A 12,139-nucleotide genomic window follows, 5' to 3' on the forward strand; every position below is an offset into this window, starting at 1 on the left:
CCTTGTACCCTGTGCTAGCCGGGATAGGCTCCAGCAGACCCCTGCAACCCTGTTCAGAACTAAGTGGGTTACAAAATGACTGACTAACAATGGAGAAATCTGAATATTATTTCAAGCAACATTTATTTTAATTAACTTATTTATTTCTTGAGCTGCTATTAGCTTTCTATTATAATTATTAACATAACTATCTCCATTTCTTTGGATTTCACAGCTTTGTATCTGGTATTAAAACTACACCCGCTCAGGGTGCCTCTTGAGAGGGAGGACTGCCAAAAGTCTTTGGTAGCAGTAAATTTAGGATTTAGATCAATTCAGGGTTAGGGTCAGCAGGTCAATACCAGCTCAAAGGAAAATGTCAGCTGTTAATTACTACCAACCATACCAAAGTCTCTGTTAGCAATAGATGTACATATTGCTGCTTAGTTTTGTACAATGGAAATGTTCATATTGGGCAGGAGCAATTTGATATATTGCTTGATGGATTTAAGGATAACTCCAGTAGCACCTATGATGATTGGGGTAACTTCATTATCTGTTTATCAGAGTCTTTTAATCTTATTCCAGAGCTGATGGTACTGCTCAAATTTCTGATCTTCTTTTGGACCAATGTTATGATATGAAGGCATGGAGATATCTATTAGATCAGTTTTATTGATGGATATGTTCATGCTTCATATAGAAGATGTCTGGTTAGTTAGCACTAACTATGACATCAGCTTGCACATGGAGGTCCAACGGTATTTTGGATGAAGCATTTTCCAGAACTTTATGCACCTTCAAGCTCCATCTCCAGCATCGCCTTGCCATTCTTATATCGGATCAAGCGGAGGTCAAACAATGTATTGATAATTCAAGTAGGTGACGCAGGTTTGGTGCACAAGATGGTTGCCTGTACACACGCGTTGCCGGTGCAAGGCAGATGATTTGAGCAGAATCACATGATTGGCATGGGGCACAGTTTGGCACCCCAGTGCTAGAAATGTCTTGGATGAAGCATTTTTAATAATTTTATGCTCCTCCAAGCTCCATTGTCTCGGCACTTTAAAATTGTCCTTGGCTAGGGTCCGGTGAGTGAAATTGTGTATGACCCTGTTTTGCAATTGGAGTGTATGACTATCGGTTGTAAAGAAAACAACCAGCCAATAGAGGCTTCCATGGATGCAAAGGTTTGTTGAGGTGTTGGTCCTGCATATGTGTTCTACTGTAAATAGTTTATTCTTGCACTTCCTCTGGAAGTTTTAATGTCTTTTAGTAGTTCTAATGTTATATAGAACATGCATCACTTTCCGTTGGACATGGGACACAGTGTTAGCCCAGTGGCTCTGTATTCAGGCTGACCTTCCAGTCTGGTATGTGCATCAGTTTCCTGCTGTCTCATTGTTTCTTGTTTGTTGTCAGTGAAACGGCCTCTGCTTTTGACTTTACACTGAGACACATTTTGCAGATCTTGATGTATTTAATGCCAAAACGGTGTGTATGAGTTTGTTTCGTGTTGCGATGAAAATGACAAGTCTGCTGTAAAGATGTCAGCAGACCTCAGTTCGAGCAGGTAGCTGTCCCTGTTTGTGACGTCTGTATTCTGCATCCAGGAGCTGATTTGCCTATGCAGTGTGATTTACTGTCACCAGATGTCGCTGCTGTTCCTTTCCTGTCAGCTATTGTGGTTGCCCATGCTGCCACTTACCGTATGCCCAGTCAGGTAGCTGAGACTTACAGAATTTCCAAATTATTGGTTGTGTTACATGTATCGCGTCATAAGCTCTCGATTAACACCAAAATAAAGGTTTTTACTTTTTCGTGGCAGGCAGAGAACCATTACCATTTTAAATAGATAGATATGAAAGCGTTATATAATAGATAGATATGAAAGGCACTATATCAGATTGAAGAGGAGTCATATTATTAACGTTTCTTTGGAGAAAACTGTACACAATCGACATTTATTGCTAATGTATTGTGGCTCATTGTGTCACTGCTGCTACAGCTACTAGTAGCAAAGATTTCACAAATAATGCACCACGTAAATTGGAAAATTGTATGCTGACATGTCTAACTAGATTAACAAAACAAATATTGTGAAAATCGGTTAACAAATAAGAAAGTTACAACTGATTTTAACGTATGCCATAATACATACCTATGAGTTTCAAAGCAAATCTGGACATGGCGGACACATTGACGTATCACAACTGATTGGTACAGCGGTGAATCCTACACCTGTGTATGTGAATGTATGGCAGCGCCGCTCAAAACGCAAAAAACAACTCCTGCATTGGATCAAACGGGGGTCAGACAGCGTATTGACAACTGAAGTAGGCGACACGGCTTTGGTGCACGAGACGGTTGCCTGCAGCTACACGTCTGTGGCACAAAGCAGCTGATTCGAGTGGAATCACGTGATCGGCACGGGGCGCAGTTTGGCACTCCAGTACTTGAAGATGGTGAGCTACGCGCTGGTCGCGAGTTTGCTGCCTCTACTCATCAACTTTTCCGGTGAGTTCAAGTATCAGTTTTGATACCAATTGTAATTACATATTTTTTGAAACTTCTGCAAATTACTAAGAAAAACAACTCTTTCCAGGATTTCGAAAGCGAGCTATGTAGCTGGCACTGCTGGGTTAGTCCTCTCTCTTGGTAAATGCTGTCATTTTTGTTTTCGGAGCGAATTACCTGGAAAGCAAGTAACCTAAGAATTACTGTACATGTCTACTTGGGAGCCAAGATTTTATTACCGAGGAGCGTATCGTTAGTTTGACCAAGTCTCGGCTGCAGAAATCAGAGAACTGCGTCTTCGGTTTTTGTAGGGCCGTTTGTCTCGAAAGCGGGGATTTCCTTCGCCGATTACTACACGGCTTAATGAAATATGCACCTGGGATCTTTAAAGTTATAATATACACAATTTGCAAGCGTTTATTCAATGTAATTGTCAGTTGCACGGATTGTACAGACTTCATGGGCACTACCAATTTTACTTTGTTAACTTCCCTAATTTTGAGACACGACTTCGCAACATAGCCTGATTTTTTTTACCGCCAGGTTAAGCTGAAAAGTGACATAAGAAACGTAAGAAATGAGAAACCGACATAGGAAGTACTTTGGCAGATGTTAAGCGAATGCAAGCACATTTACAAAGTTAAGATCAGGCATTAAAAAGCAATAATCGTGGAGAAGCTGCAGATATTGAAGAAACGAAGGGCTTATCTGTCTCGGTGGTTTCCGACCACATTATTCATCTTGTGAATACGATTAGATCAGGTTAGTGCTGTAGAGGAATCGGTGCAGTTATTTGTGGTTTACTTCTATCACAGTGTTTACCTGTGTCTAGATACACTGTATATAGCTACTTGAAAATGCTTTTTATAATTAGGTCAGCTTTCAACATCATCTTTCCTCCTGCAAGGTAAACAGCAAAGCATTGAGACCATATGTAGAAGACCTGAACAGCAGCCTGTATAAATTATTTTAATTGTACCATAAGTTATGTTGAACACTGGAAAGTGTTTATGGTCATATACAATATGAGGAAGCGGGGATCAGTATCTGTTCCTTTTTATTGATGCACATCAGCAGATTCATGTTGTCTTATGACCACTGGTGGTAAATCATGTGAACAGGTTATTCATTTTGTGTTTATTTTAAAAAATGACACAATGCTTACACCACCACTAAGTATTTACAGCAAAACAGTATTACAGTACTGTACTAAACCAATAAAATCCATAAAATGAATATTAGAGCAAACAGAAACAGTTGTATAGATTTGACAGAATTGGTTGTTGTTTGGGAATTTTGTTTATGGATTTTAGAGAAGAATGTGATATCTCTCATTTGCATGTTGTTAGTCATAAAAATGAAAGGAAAAATAAAGTCCCTAGCCTTTTTAATTCTCCCCACTGGGAGATGACTGAGAGAAAAAAACAAATCTAAAAAAGGACACTGTGCTGATGCCATGCCACCCTGCACATCCAGGTTAAAGCAATATAAATGGGTTTTGATGAGCGCAACTCTTTTTTCAAGAGATGATCTAGTGACTGGAGAAGAATATTAATACGAGCAGCTTAAAGTTTTACGAGGAGTAATGACAGACCATTAGTGGAAACTTACAAAATGGCTGAGATCAAAGGTCAGTGCATTGAAAGGACAGAGAGATTTTTCAGTACAAAAATGCAGAATAGAATGTTTTTCATAGAGCGGGGTCACTATCTTCATTTTAGATGTTAGAACCATGAGAGACTTACAGACACACCTTGGAAGAGAGATACAGTTAGATACACAGTTACTGTGTGGAGCAAGGGTTTGGCAAAAAAAAAAAAAAATGTTAGCAGTGTCATGTTTTTATACAGAACTAGCCGAAGTACCTGGTGTTTTTTTTGTGTACATTTGTATAATGGGTTATGGTAATAAAAAAAAATACATCTGTATTTTTTAAAATGTTGACCCTTCATAAATGTTGGCTAAAATGCATGTGTCCCATTTGTCGTTTACACCAGTGGTTCTCCATATTCTGCCCTTTTGGCCCCCTGCACGTTTTTGTTCTAACCAGTTCCTCAGTCAGTCAGTCAGTGTTAGCCTTAATTGATCTCTTTATTTAATCAGCTGACTCATTTCTTCCTTTTATTTTGCAATTAGAAAAATGCTGTAGTTTCAGATTTATATTTAACGGAAATTAAGACATGCATTACATGGAAACAAAGCATTGGGATACCTGACGATTACACCAACAGGGACTTTAATGACATTGTATTCAAATACATAGACCTTAATAGCAATAACAGCTTCCACTCTTTTTTGGAAGGCTTTCCACGTGATTTTGGAGTGTTTCTATGGGAATTTGTGCCCATTCTTTTTGTAGAACATTTATGTAGGAGGTCAGGCACTAACTTTGGATGAGAAGGCCTAGCTCGCGTTCTCTGCTCTTATTTATCCCAAAGGGGTTTAATGGGGTTGAGGTCAGGGCTCTGTACGGGCCAGTCATGTTCTTCCACACCAAACTCATCCAACCATGTCTTTATGGACCTTGCTTTGTGCACTGGGGCACAGTCATGCTGGAATAGAAAAGGGCCTTCCCCAAACTGTTTCCACAAACCTGGAAGAATAATAGCATTGTTCAAAATGTCTTGGTATGCTGAAGTATTAAGATTCCTAGATCACTGGAAGTAAAAAAAAAAACAGCCCCACACCATTATCCCTTCTCTACCAAACTTCATAGTTGGCACAATTCAGTCAGGCAGGTAACATTCTCTCAGCATCCACCAAACCCAGACTCGCCCATCTGACTTCCAAACAGAGAAGAGTGATTCATTACTCCATAGAATATGTTCACATTGCCCCACAGTCCAGCAACAGTGTGCTTTACACCACTCCATCTGACACTTGACATTGGACTTGGTGATTTGAGGCTTGAATGCAGCTGAATGAAGCTCCTGCTGCACAGTTAATGCTAGTGGAAGTTTGGTATTCTTCAGCTATGGAATCAGTAAAGAGTTGGTGACTTTTGTACATCATGCACCGTGGGAGTTGTTGACCCTGCTCTGTGACTTTACTTGGTCTTCTGCTTTGTGGCTTAGTTGCTGCTGTTCCTAAACGCTTCCTGTTTCCAATAATATCACTAATGGCTGACCATGGAATATCTAGCAAATTTCACGACCCATCTTATTGCAAAGGTGGCATCCTATCACAGAACTACCCATTTTGTTTCTCAAATGTTTTTAAATGGAGACTGCATGCATAGGTGCTTGATTTATATGCCTGTGGCAATGGGTCTGATTGAAACACCTGAATTCAATAATTAAGAGGTGTGTCCCAATACTTTTATCCATATAGTGTATATATTTTTTTCTACATCTTTAAATGCTTACTTTATTCATTTTTATTGTGGAGTTTGCTTCCTCAATTGTATCTGAATACAGGCATATAATGTTGAGCAGAGCAGACATCAGCAGAAATGACTCTGAAAGGAGCAGCTGCTTTAGTGTTACCCATTTGTGCGCTTATAACTAAATAATTGTCTAATCACAAAAAATATTTAAAAGGGAAAAAAAATAATTCTTAACCATTCAACACATCTAAACCCCTGCTTCATGCAGTAAAAATATAGCATTACCAGTTTGTAATTTCTGGATGGTTGTAAAAAAACATAGAAGCGGGGAAATAATGGCCTACTTAATTAAGGTAGGAGTCCAATTAAGAGAAGAAATAGGATGGGACAAAAACCTGCAGCCACGGGGGGCCCTGAGGACTTGTGTTGCATTCTATTTGAAATGGGAAGTTCCTTGTCCAAATTTTCAGCTGAAATACCCTCTTAAGTTGGATTTCCAACTGATAAATTCTGGGCTGGTCTGTTAAGTCTGAGCTTATCTGACTTCAGATTATAAAATCAGTTCAAAATGGTGACATACTTTAGTGAAAGCTGTAGTGTTATACTGTTTATTAACACTTCTGCCTATTAGTGTGCCATTAAATCCTTCATACATACAATACCTTCCAGCTTCTATCCTGTGCACATGTTGCTATGATTTCTGATTGCGCAAAATACCACGCAATGCATTGTTGTCAACTGCTATTTATTCCAATGAAGCAAACACAACAAAAGTTTTCCTGGACGCGTAATTTTTTTTATTATTATTATATTTATATTAATTTTATTGCAATCCATACAAATCAATCAAGTTTTTACAAAAAGAAAAATTGAGTTACGGACAAATCAATCCCCATTTTCTGGGTCTGATATATACAGTACCATATCATCTGCATATAATGAAATTTTCTGTTCCAGTCCTTCTCTGCTAATCCCCTTTATCTGATCAGTATTTCAACAGTGTATTGCCAGTGGTTCAATGGCAATTGCAAACAGTAGCGGTGACAAGGGGCATCCTTGTCTAGTACCACTTTCTAGTTTAAAGTAGTCAGAGCAAATGTTATTGATGCAAACTGAAGCTTCTGGGTTAGTATACAGTAATTTGATCCATACACAAATGTTCGGGCCAGACCCAAACTTCTCCAATGTAGTAAAAATGTATTTGCATTCAATCATGTCAAATTCTTTTTCTGCATCCAATGATAATAATATTTCTTGGGTGTTTGATTTAGTTGGTGAGTATATTACATTAAACAGGCGTCGAAGATTTGAAGATAAGTGTCGTCCCTTAATAAATCCAGTTTGATCTTGTGATATTACAGAGGGGAGCACTTTCTCCATCCTTCTAGCTATGATTGTAGAGAGTATTTTAACGTCATTATTCAGAAGTGAAATTGGTCTGTATGATGCACATTGTAATAAGTCCTTATTGTGTTTTGGTAAAACAGTGATTAGTGCTTGGCGAAAAGTTTTAGGAAGAGTTTGGTTATCTCTGGCTTCTGTAAATGTTGCTAATAGGAGGGGAGCTAGCTGAGCGGAGAATTTCTTGTAAAATTCTGCAGGGTAGCCATCAGGGCCTGCTGCTTTCCCACCTTGGAGTGACTTTATAGCATCTAGTAATTCTGATAATGCCAGAGGTTTATCTAGTTCCTCCGCACTAAAAGTGTTGGACGCATAATGTTATACTGGAATGCGGTCAACGTGGCTGTGACTTCATTCCCACCTCTGACTTCGGAAGTAAATGGAATGCGGCATGAACATTCATACCCACTGATCTACACTACCTGCCTCATAACTATCAATTTATCTGCTCTCATGAGTTGAATTTTCTCTTTTGGCTGTAACTCCTTGCTGGGTTGGAAGCATGAACACTACTTCTTTGTATTTCCTGATTTCATGAATAGCTGTTTAATCAAAAATTAATAAGCCGGATGGCTTGCCAAATAACTGAATCCATGATCTACAGAAAGCATCTACAGTATCAGGTTTCGGGCCTGTTAAATAATAGAATTATTGAAATTTAGAAAGCATCTGCGGTTTGGGGAGTTTTGGAGCTCACAGACATTACTGATGTTCCCCATATTATTACAGGAGACCACACTAGTGGCAATATTCGACAAAGCTATAAAGATGATTTATTCAACATTAACTAAAAAGTTTTACAAGTGTAAAGGTGACCGTTATTTAGACTGATGCTGCGGAACAGACTTCTGCTTCTGACTTATACTGTATGTGTGGCTTTGAGTGCTTGCAGAGTTGCATTGGTCAGTGTTTTATCTGATACTAAGTTATAGCAGGAAGAGATAAAGAGAAATGATGTGTTTTGACCAGTACCAACTATTTTTATTTCAATCCTTGCTCCAAATGTTATAACAATGTGAAGGTAGAGATATTATAGATTTCCTAAGCTAATTATGAGACCTTGGATAAGTAGGATTCATTCTTGAATATGTAAAGTCTGTAATTGTCCCTTTTTGCCAAATAGCTTGTTCTTGTAGTTGTTTCCACTATGGCAGTCAAGTATGTTTCCTGTAGTCTTTTCTTGCTGCATGTTGGTTCTATACTGCTGATGCATCCAACTGGCTCAAGAGAAACAATTTGGTAAAAGTTTCACAACACACTTCATACTATAAATAAATCTTCTTCCTAATATTGTGTCCTGCTTTTGTTGTAAACTGTGTGCCAGTTGTTTGATAATCGCAATAAATCAAATACATTTTAATTAGTAGTAGTAATAATATTTCCTTGTGTAGTGAGTATACTGAAATTCCTAGTTTCATGCATGGGAATGACTCTATATAAGTAAAATGTATTGTTATTATGATGTCTAACCAACAGGTGATATGTTGCCACTCTGTAACTCCATGATAAACAAGAATGTATTAAAAATACATAACTTTAATGAATAGAAAGCATGACAGTCAGTGATGTGCGAATGACATCTGCAAGTAGAGTGCTTTTTATAGGTTCTCATACTGCTATTCAAAAATTTAGCAAAAAGATGGCCTTGAGTTTGTGTGTATTTATGTATGAACACCACTTTTCAGAAGTGACCACCGCTTAAAATAACCTAACAATACTCTGTTTTCCACAGAATCTGTTCCATTTAGCAACTCTAAAGAGGAGTGGGACTATGTTGAAGTCCGAGATGGAGCCCACATGTTTTGGTGGTTGTACTATGCGGACAACCCCACTAAAAACTTCTCGGAGTTGCCTTTGGTGATGTGGCTGCAGGTGAGGATTGTTTCTACACATGTTGACCAAACTGATGAAGGTATTGAGTGAATTAACTTGTTGACTTAGAAGTTACACCCTGCATAAAGATCTTTAGCATCATTAGGTAGGGTGCTTTGGCCTGTAGTCATGTCCAGAGCTTGTGAAAGACACAGACTTTGAGAAGTAGTGAAAGGAAACTGGCTGGAAAAATATTTTTCGGAGAAATTGGCCAATCATTATAAAAAAATTGAAAACGATATGTTATTTAGACATTGAATGTTATTTAATTAGTAATTTAGTTTGTAACTGGCTGGGCAACCCATGCAAGATGGGTTGGGTTGAAATCTAAGTCATCAATGTAGACCTCAGTGTTAATGTTTGTAGTATGCCATCTATTGGAATGTATTTTGTCATTCATGAAGTACTAACATGCATTGTAGTTGTAAACTGCTTTGCTGTTTGTGACGTGTCATCTGTTGGAATGGAAAATGCAAAGCATTTTATTACTACACATGTTTGTGATGCACCATCTGTTAGAATGATAAACGCAATTCATATGTCTCTGTTAATATTTTATTTGGTTTGAATTGATAAAAGCAGTGTTAATGTTTGTGACTTGTCATCAGTTGAAATGATAGAGACATAGAAACCAGATAGACACACAGATACATCTTAATGAAAAGGATAAGTGTCAGTGTATCATTTTGATGCACCTTATTAAAAACTGTTGTTAGAAGGTGTTTATTTCTGATTAACAGGTAGGCAAAAATAATGCAATAGACAACCTGAGGTTATTTATTATCCCAGCATCCATTGGTTCCATTCCTGTACCCTGTCATTTTCTCTGTGGATTTACTTTGTTTGCCCTGTGTACTTGGGTTTTGGGTATTTCATTTAAAGTTATGTAATTTTTATTAACTGGCATATCATCAAGAAGTAGTTAAAACTCAGTAATGCTGAGATAAACTCCCATATACAGTGACCCAAATTATAAACAAAGTGGACTTGGTGTGTGAATAGATGATGCATGTCATTTATATTTTTTAAAACCACAATTAGAAGAGTTCAGTTTCTTTCTCTGAGACCAGTATCTTCTTTGTGTCTTTATGACAGGGAGGACCCGGTGCATCAGGCTGTGGATTTGGCAACTTTTTAGAAATTGGACCTTTAAACATAAAGCTTCAGCCTCGCAATACATCCTGGGTAAAAAAGAAATGTTTATTAATCAAACAGACATCATTCTGTTCCTACAAATGAAGTTCCTCTGCTCTGGTAACACATATATTGTGTCATTTGACAATACATTTGTTTCTGTGAATTGTTTGGGATGTCTGAGGCTTTTCAATACATGTTGGAGATTTATGTTATGTGTATGTGTACTGTAAATGGGTGAAATTTGCCTCTGTTTACGGTGATTTGTCCTCAGGTGAAAGAAGCTAGTATTTTATTTGTGGATAATCCAGTGGGGACAGGTTTCAGCTATGTCACGAGTAAAGATGCCTTAACAAGGAATGTGTCGGACATTACCAATGACATGTTGGTCCTACTCCAGGAATTTTTTAAAGCTAGACCAGAGTTTCAGGTAACTGCTCAGCATTATTTATTCATTATTTTAATAAAAAACGCTGCAGCTGTAATGTCTTATTTGTATTGAGACCCTGGTTGTAAATGTGGGTGGGGGATCTAATGTCTGAATTGGCCTCATTTGAAATATTACATTAGATTGCAAACACATACTTTTACCTTTCTTGTTAGTGTTGATATAATATTGTTCTTATCTTTTGTATTTGGACTACAAGAACGCCAGTGGTTTGGTATTTCATAAAAGCTAATTTATTATTTTACAGAGTGTTCCATTTTACATCTTCTCTGAATCCTATGGAGGCAAAATGGCTGCAGCCATTGGTCTGTCATTGCACAAGGTAATTGCATGCAGATAAGCCTGGAGGCTGTAACATTCTACATCGTGGTTTAAAAAAAAAACAGAGGGGGAAAGAAACTTGTAGATGTTAAAAACAAATGAATAAATAAAAAGTAACGTGTTTTGTTTGCATAGCATGCTTTGCAGTGGTAATTGTAAGGATGAGTGTTACTTCATTTGATGTATTGGTCCATCTTAGCCATGAGACAATTGGCACCATCTTATGTTGACTCTATTTTGCGACTAAATACAGGCCATGAAATGATGGCATCACAAATTAGGACAGGTCCTTGGACAGCCAGTCTTTAGTTTGCATAACAGAATACCAAGTGAGGGTTTAGGTGACCAGATGGCTTAGATCTGCCAGTCAGTCTTTGATCTTTGTAAGAGAACTTTGGGCCTCGATAGATTTATTGTCTTGAAATTTAAAGTAATGATTGTTGTTTTATTTTCAGTGCCACTTGAGCATAAGTATAGTAACCATAAAATCCATCCATCCATTTTCCAACCCGCTGAATCCGAACACAGGGTCACGGGAGCCAATCCCAGCCAACACAGGGCACAAAGCAGGAACCAATCCCGGGCAGGGTGCCAACCACCGCAGGACACACACAAACACACCCATGCACCAAGCACACACTAGGGCCAGTTTAGAATCTCCAGTCCACCTAACCTGCATGTCTTTGGACTGTGGGAGGAAACCCTCACAGACACGGGGAGAACATGCAAACTCCACACAGGGAGGACCCGAGAAGCGAACCCGGGTCTCCTAACTGCGAGGCAGCAGCGCTACCACTGCGCCACTGTGATGCCCCTAACCATAAAATATGTCATTTAATATGTGATTGGCTTATTAATTCAGCACTTAATCATAGTGCTTGTGCAGTTTAATTTATGACAACCTATGGTGTATTCTCAACTGACATACTGTAAAAAAAAAATAAAAATAAAAATGAAATCACTTCACAAAAAATAAGTGTAATCAAATAAAGCAAATAAATAAACAAAGCAGTAGTTTTTCATTTACATCTGATAGCCCCAAAAGACTAGGTTGAAATTCCTCACCAGTTTCTGTCTATGTGGAGTTTGGCAATGTCCTTGTGCCTTAATGGTTTTTTCTACAGGTACTTGATTTTCCTCAT

At 38.2% G+C, this 12,139-nt stretch overlaps 1 protein-coding gene across 1 annotated transcript in view; it reads left to right on the plus strand.

The window, feature by feature from the left end:
• Positions 1-2,391: 2,391 nt before the first annotated feature.
• The window catches only part of scpep1 (serine carboxypeptidase 1), a 29,108-nt gene continuing 19,360 nt past the window's right edge, over positions 2,392-12,139 (plus strand). The window contains exons 1-5 of the mRNA XM_039739628.1: positions 2,392-2,496; positions 8,955-9,094; positions 10,190-10,279; positions 10,503-10,658; positions 10,924-10,998. Of these exons, the coding sequence (XP_039595562.1) occupies positions 2,442-2,496; positions 8,955-9,094; positions 10,190-10,279; positions 10,503-10,658; positions 10,924-10,998 (516 nt within the window). The 5' untranslated portion in view covers positions 2,392-2,441. The remainder of the gene's footprint in view (positions 2,497-8,954; positions 9,095-10,189; positions 10,280-10,502; positions 10,659-10,923; positions 10,999-12,139) is intronic.

The sequence above is a fragment of the Polypterus senegalus genome, chromosome 17 (genome assembly GCF_016835505.1).
Source record: "Polypterus senegalus isolate Bchr_013 chromosome 17, ASM1683550v1, whole genome shotgun sequence".
Classification (NCBI taxonomy): Eukaryota; Metazoa; Chordata; class Cladistia; order Polypteriformes; family Polypteridae; genus Polypterus; species Polypterus senegalus.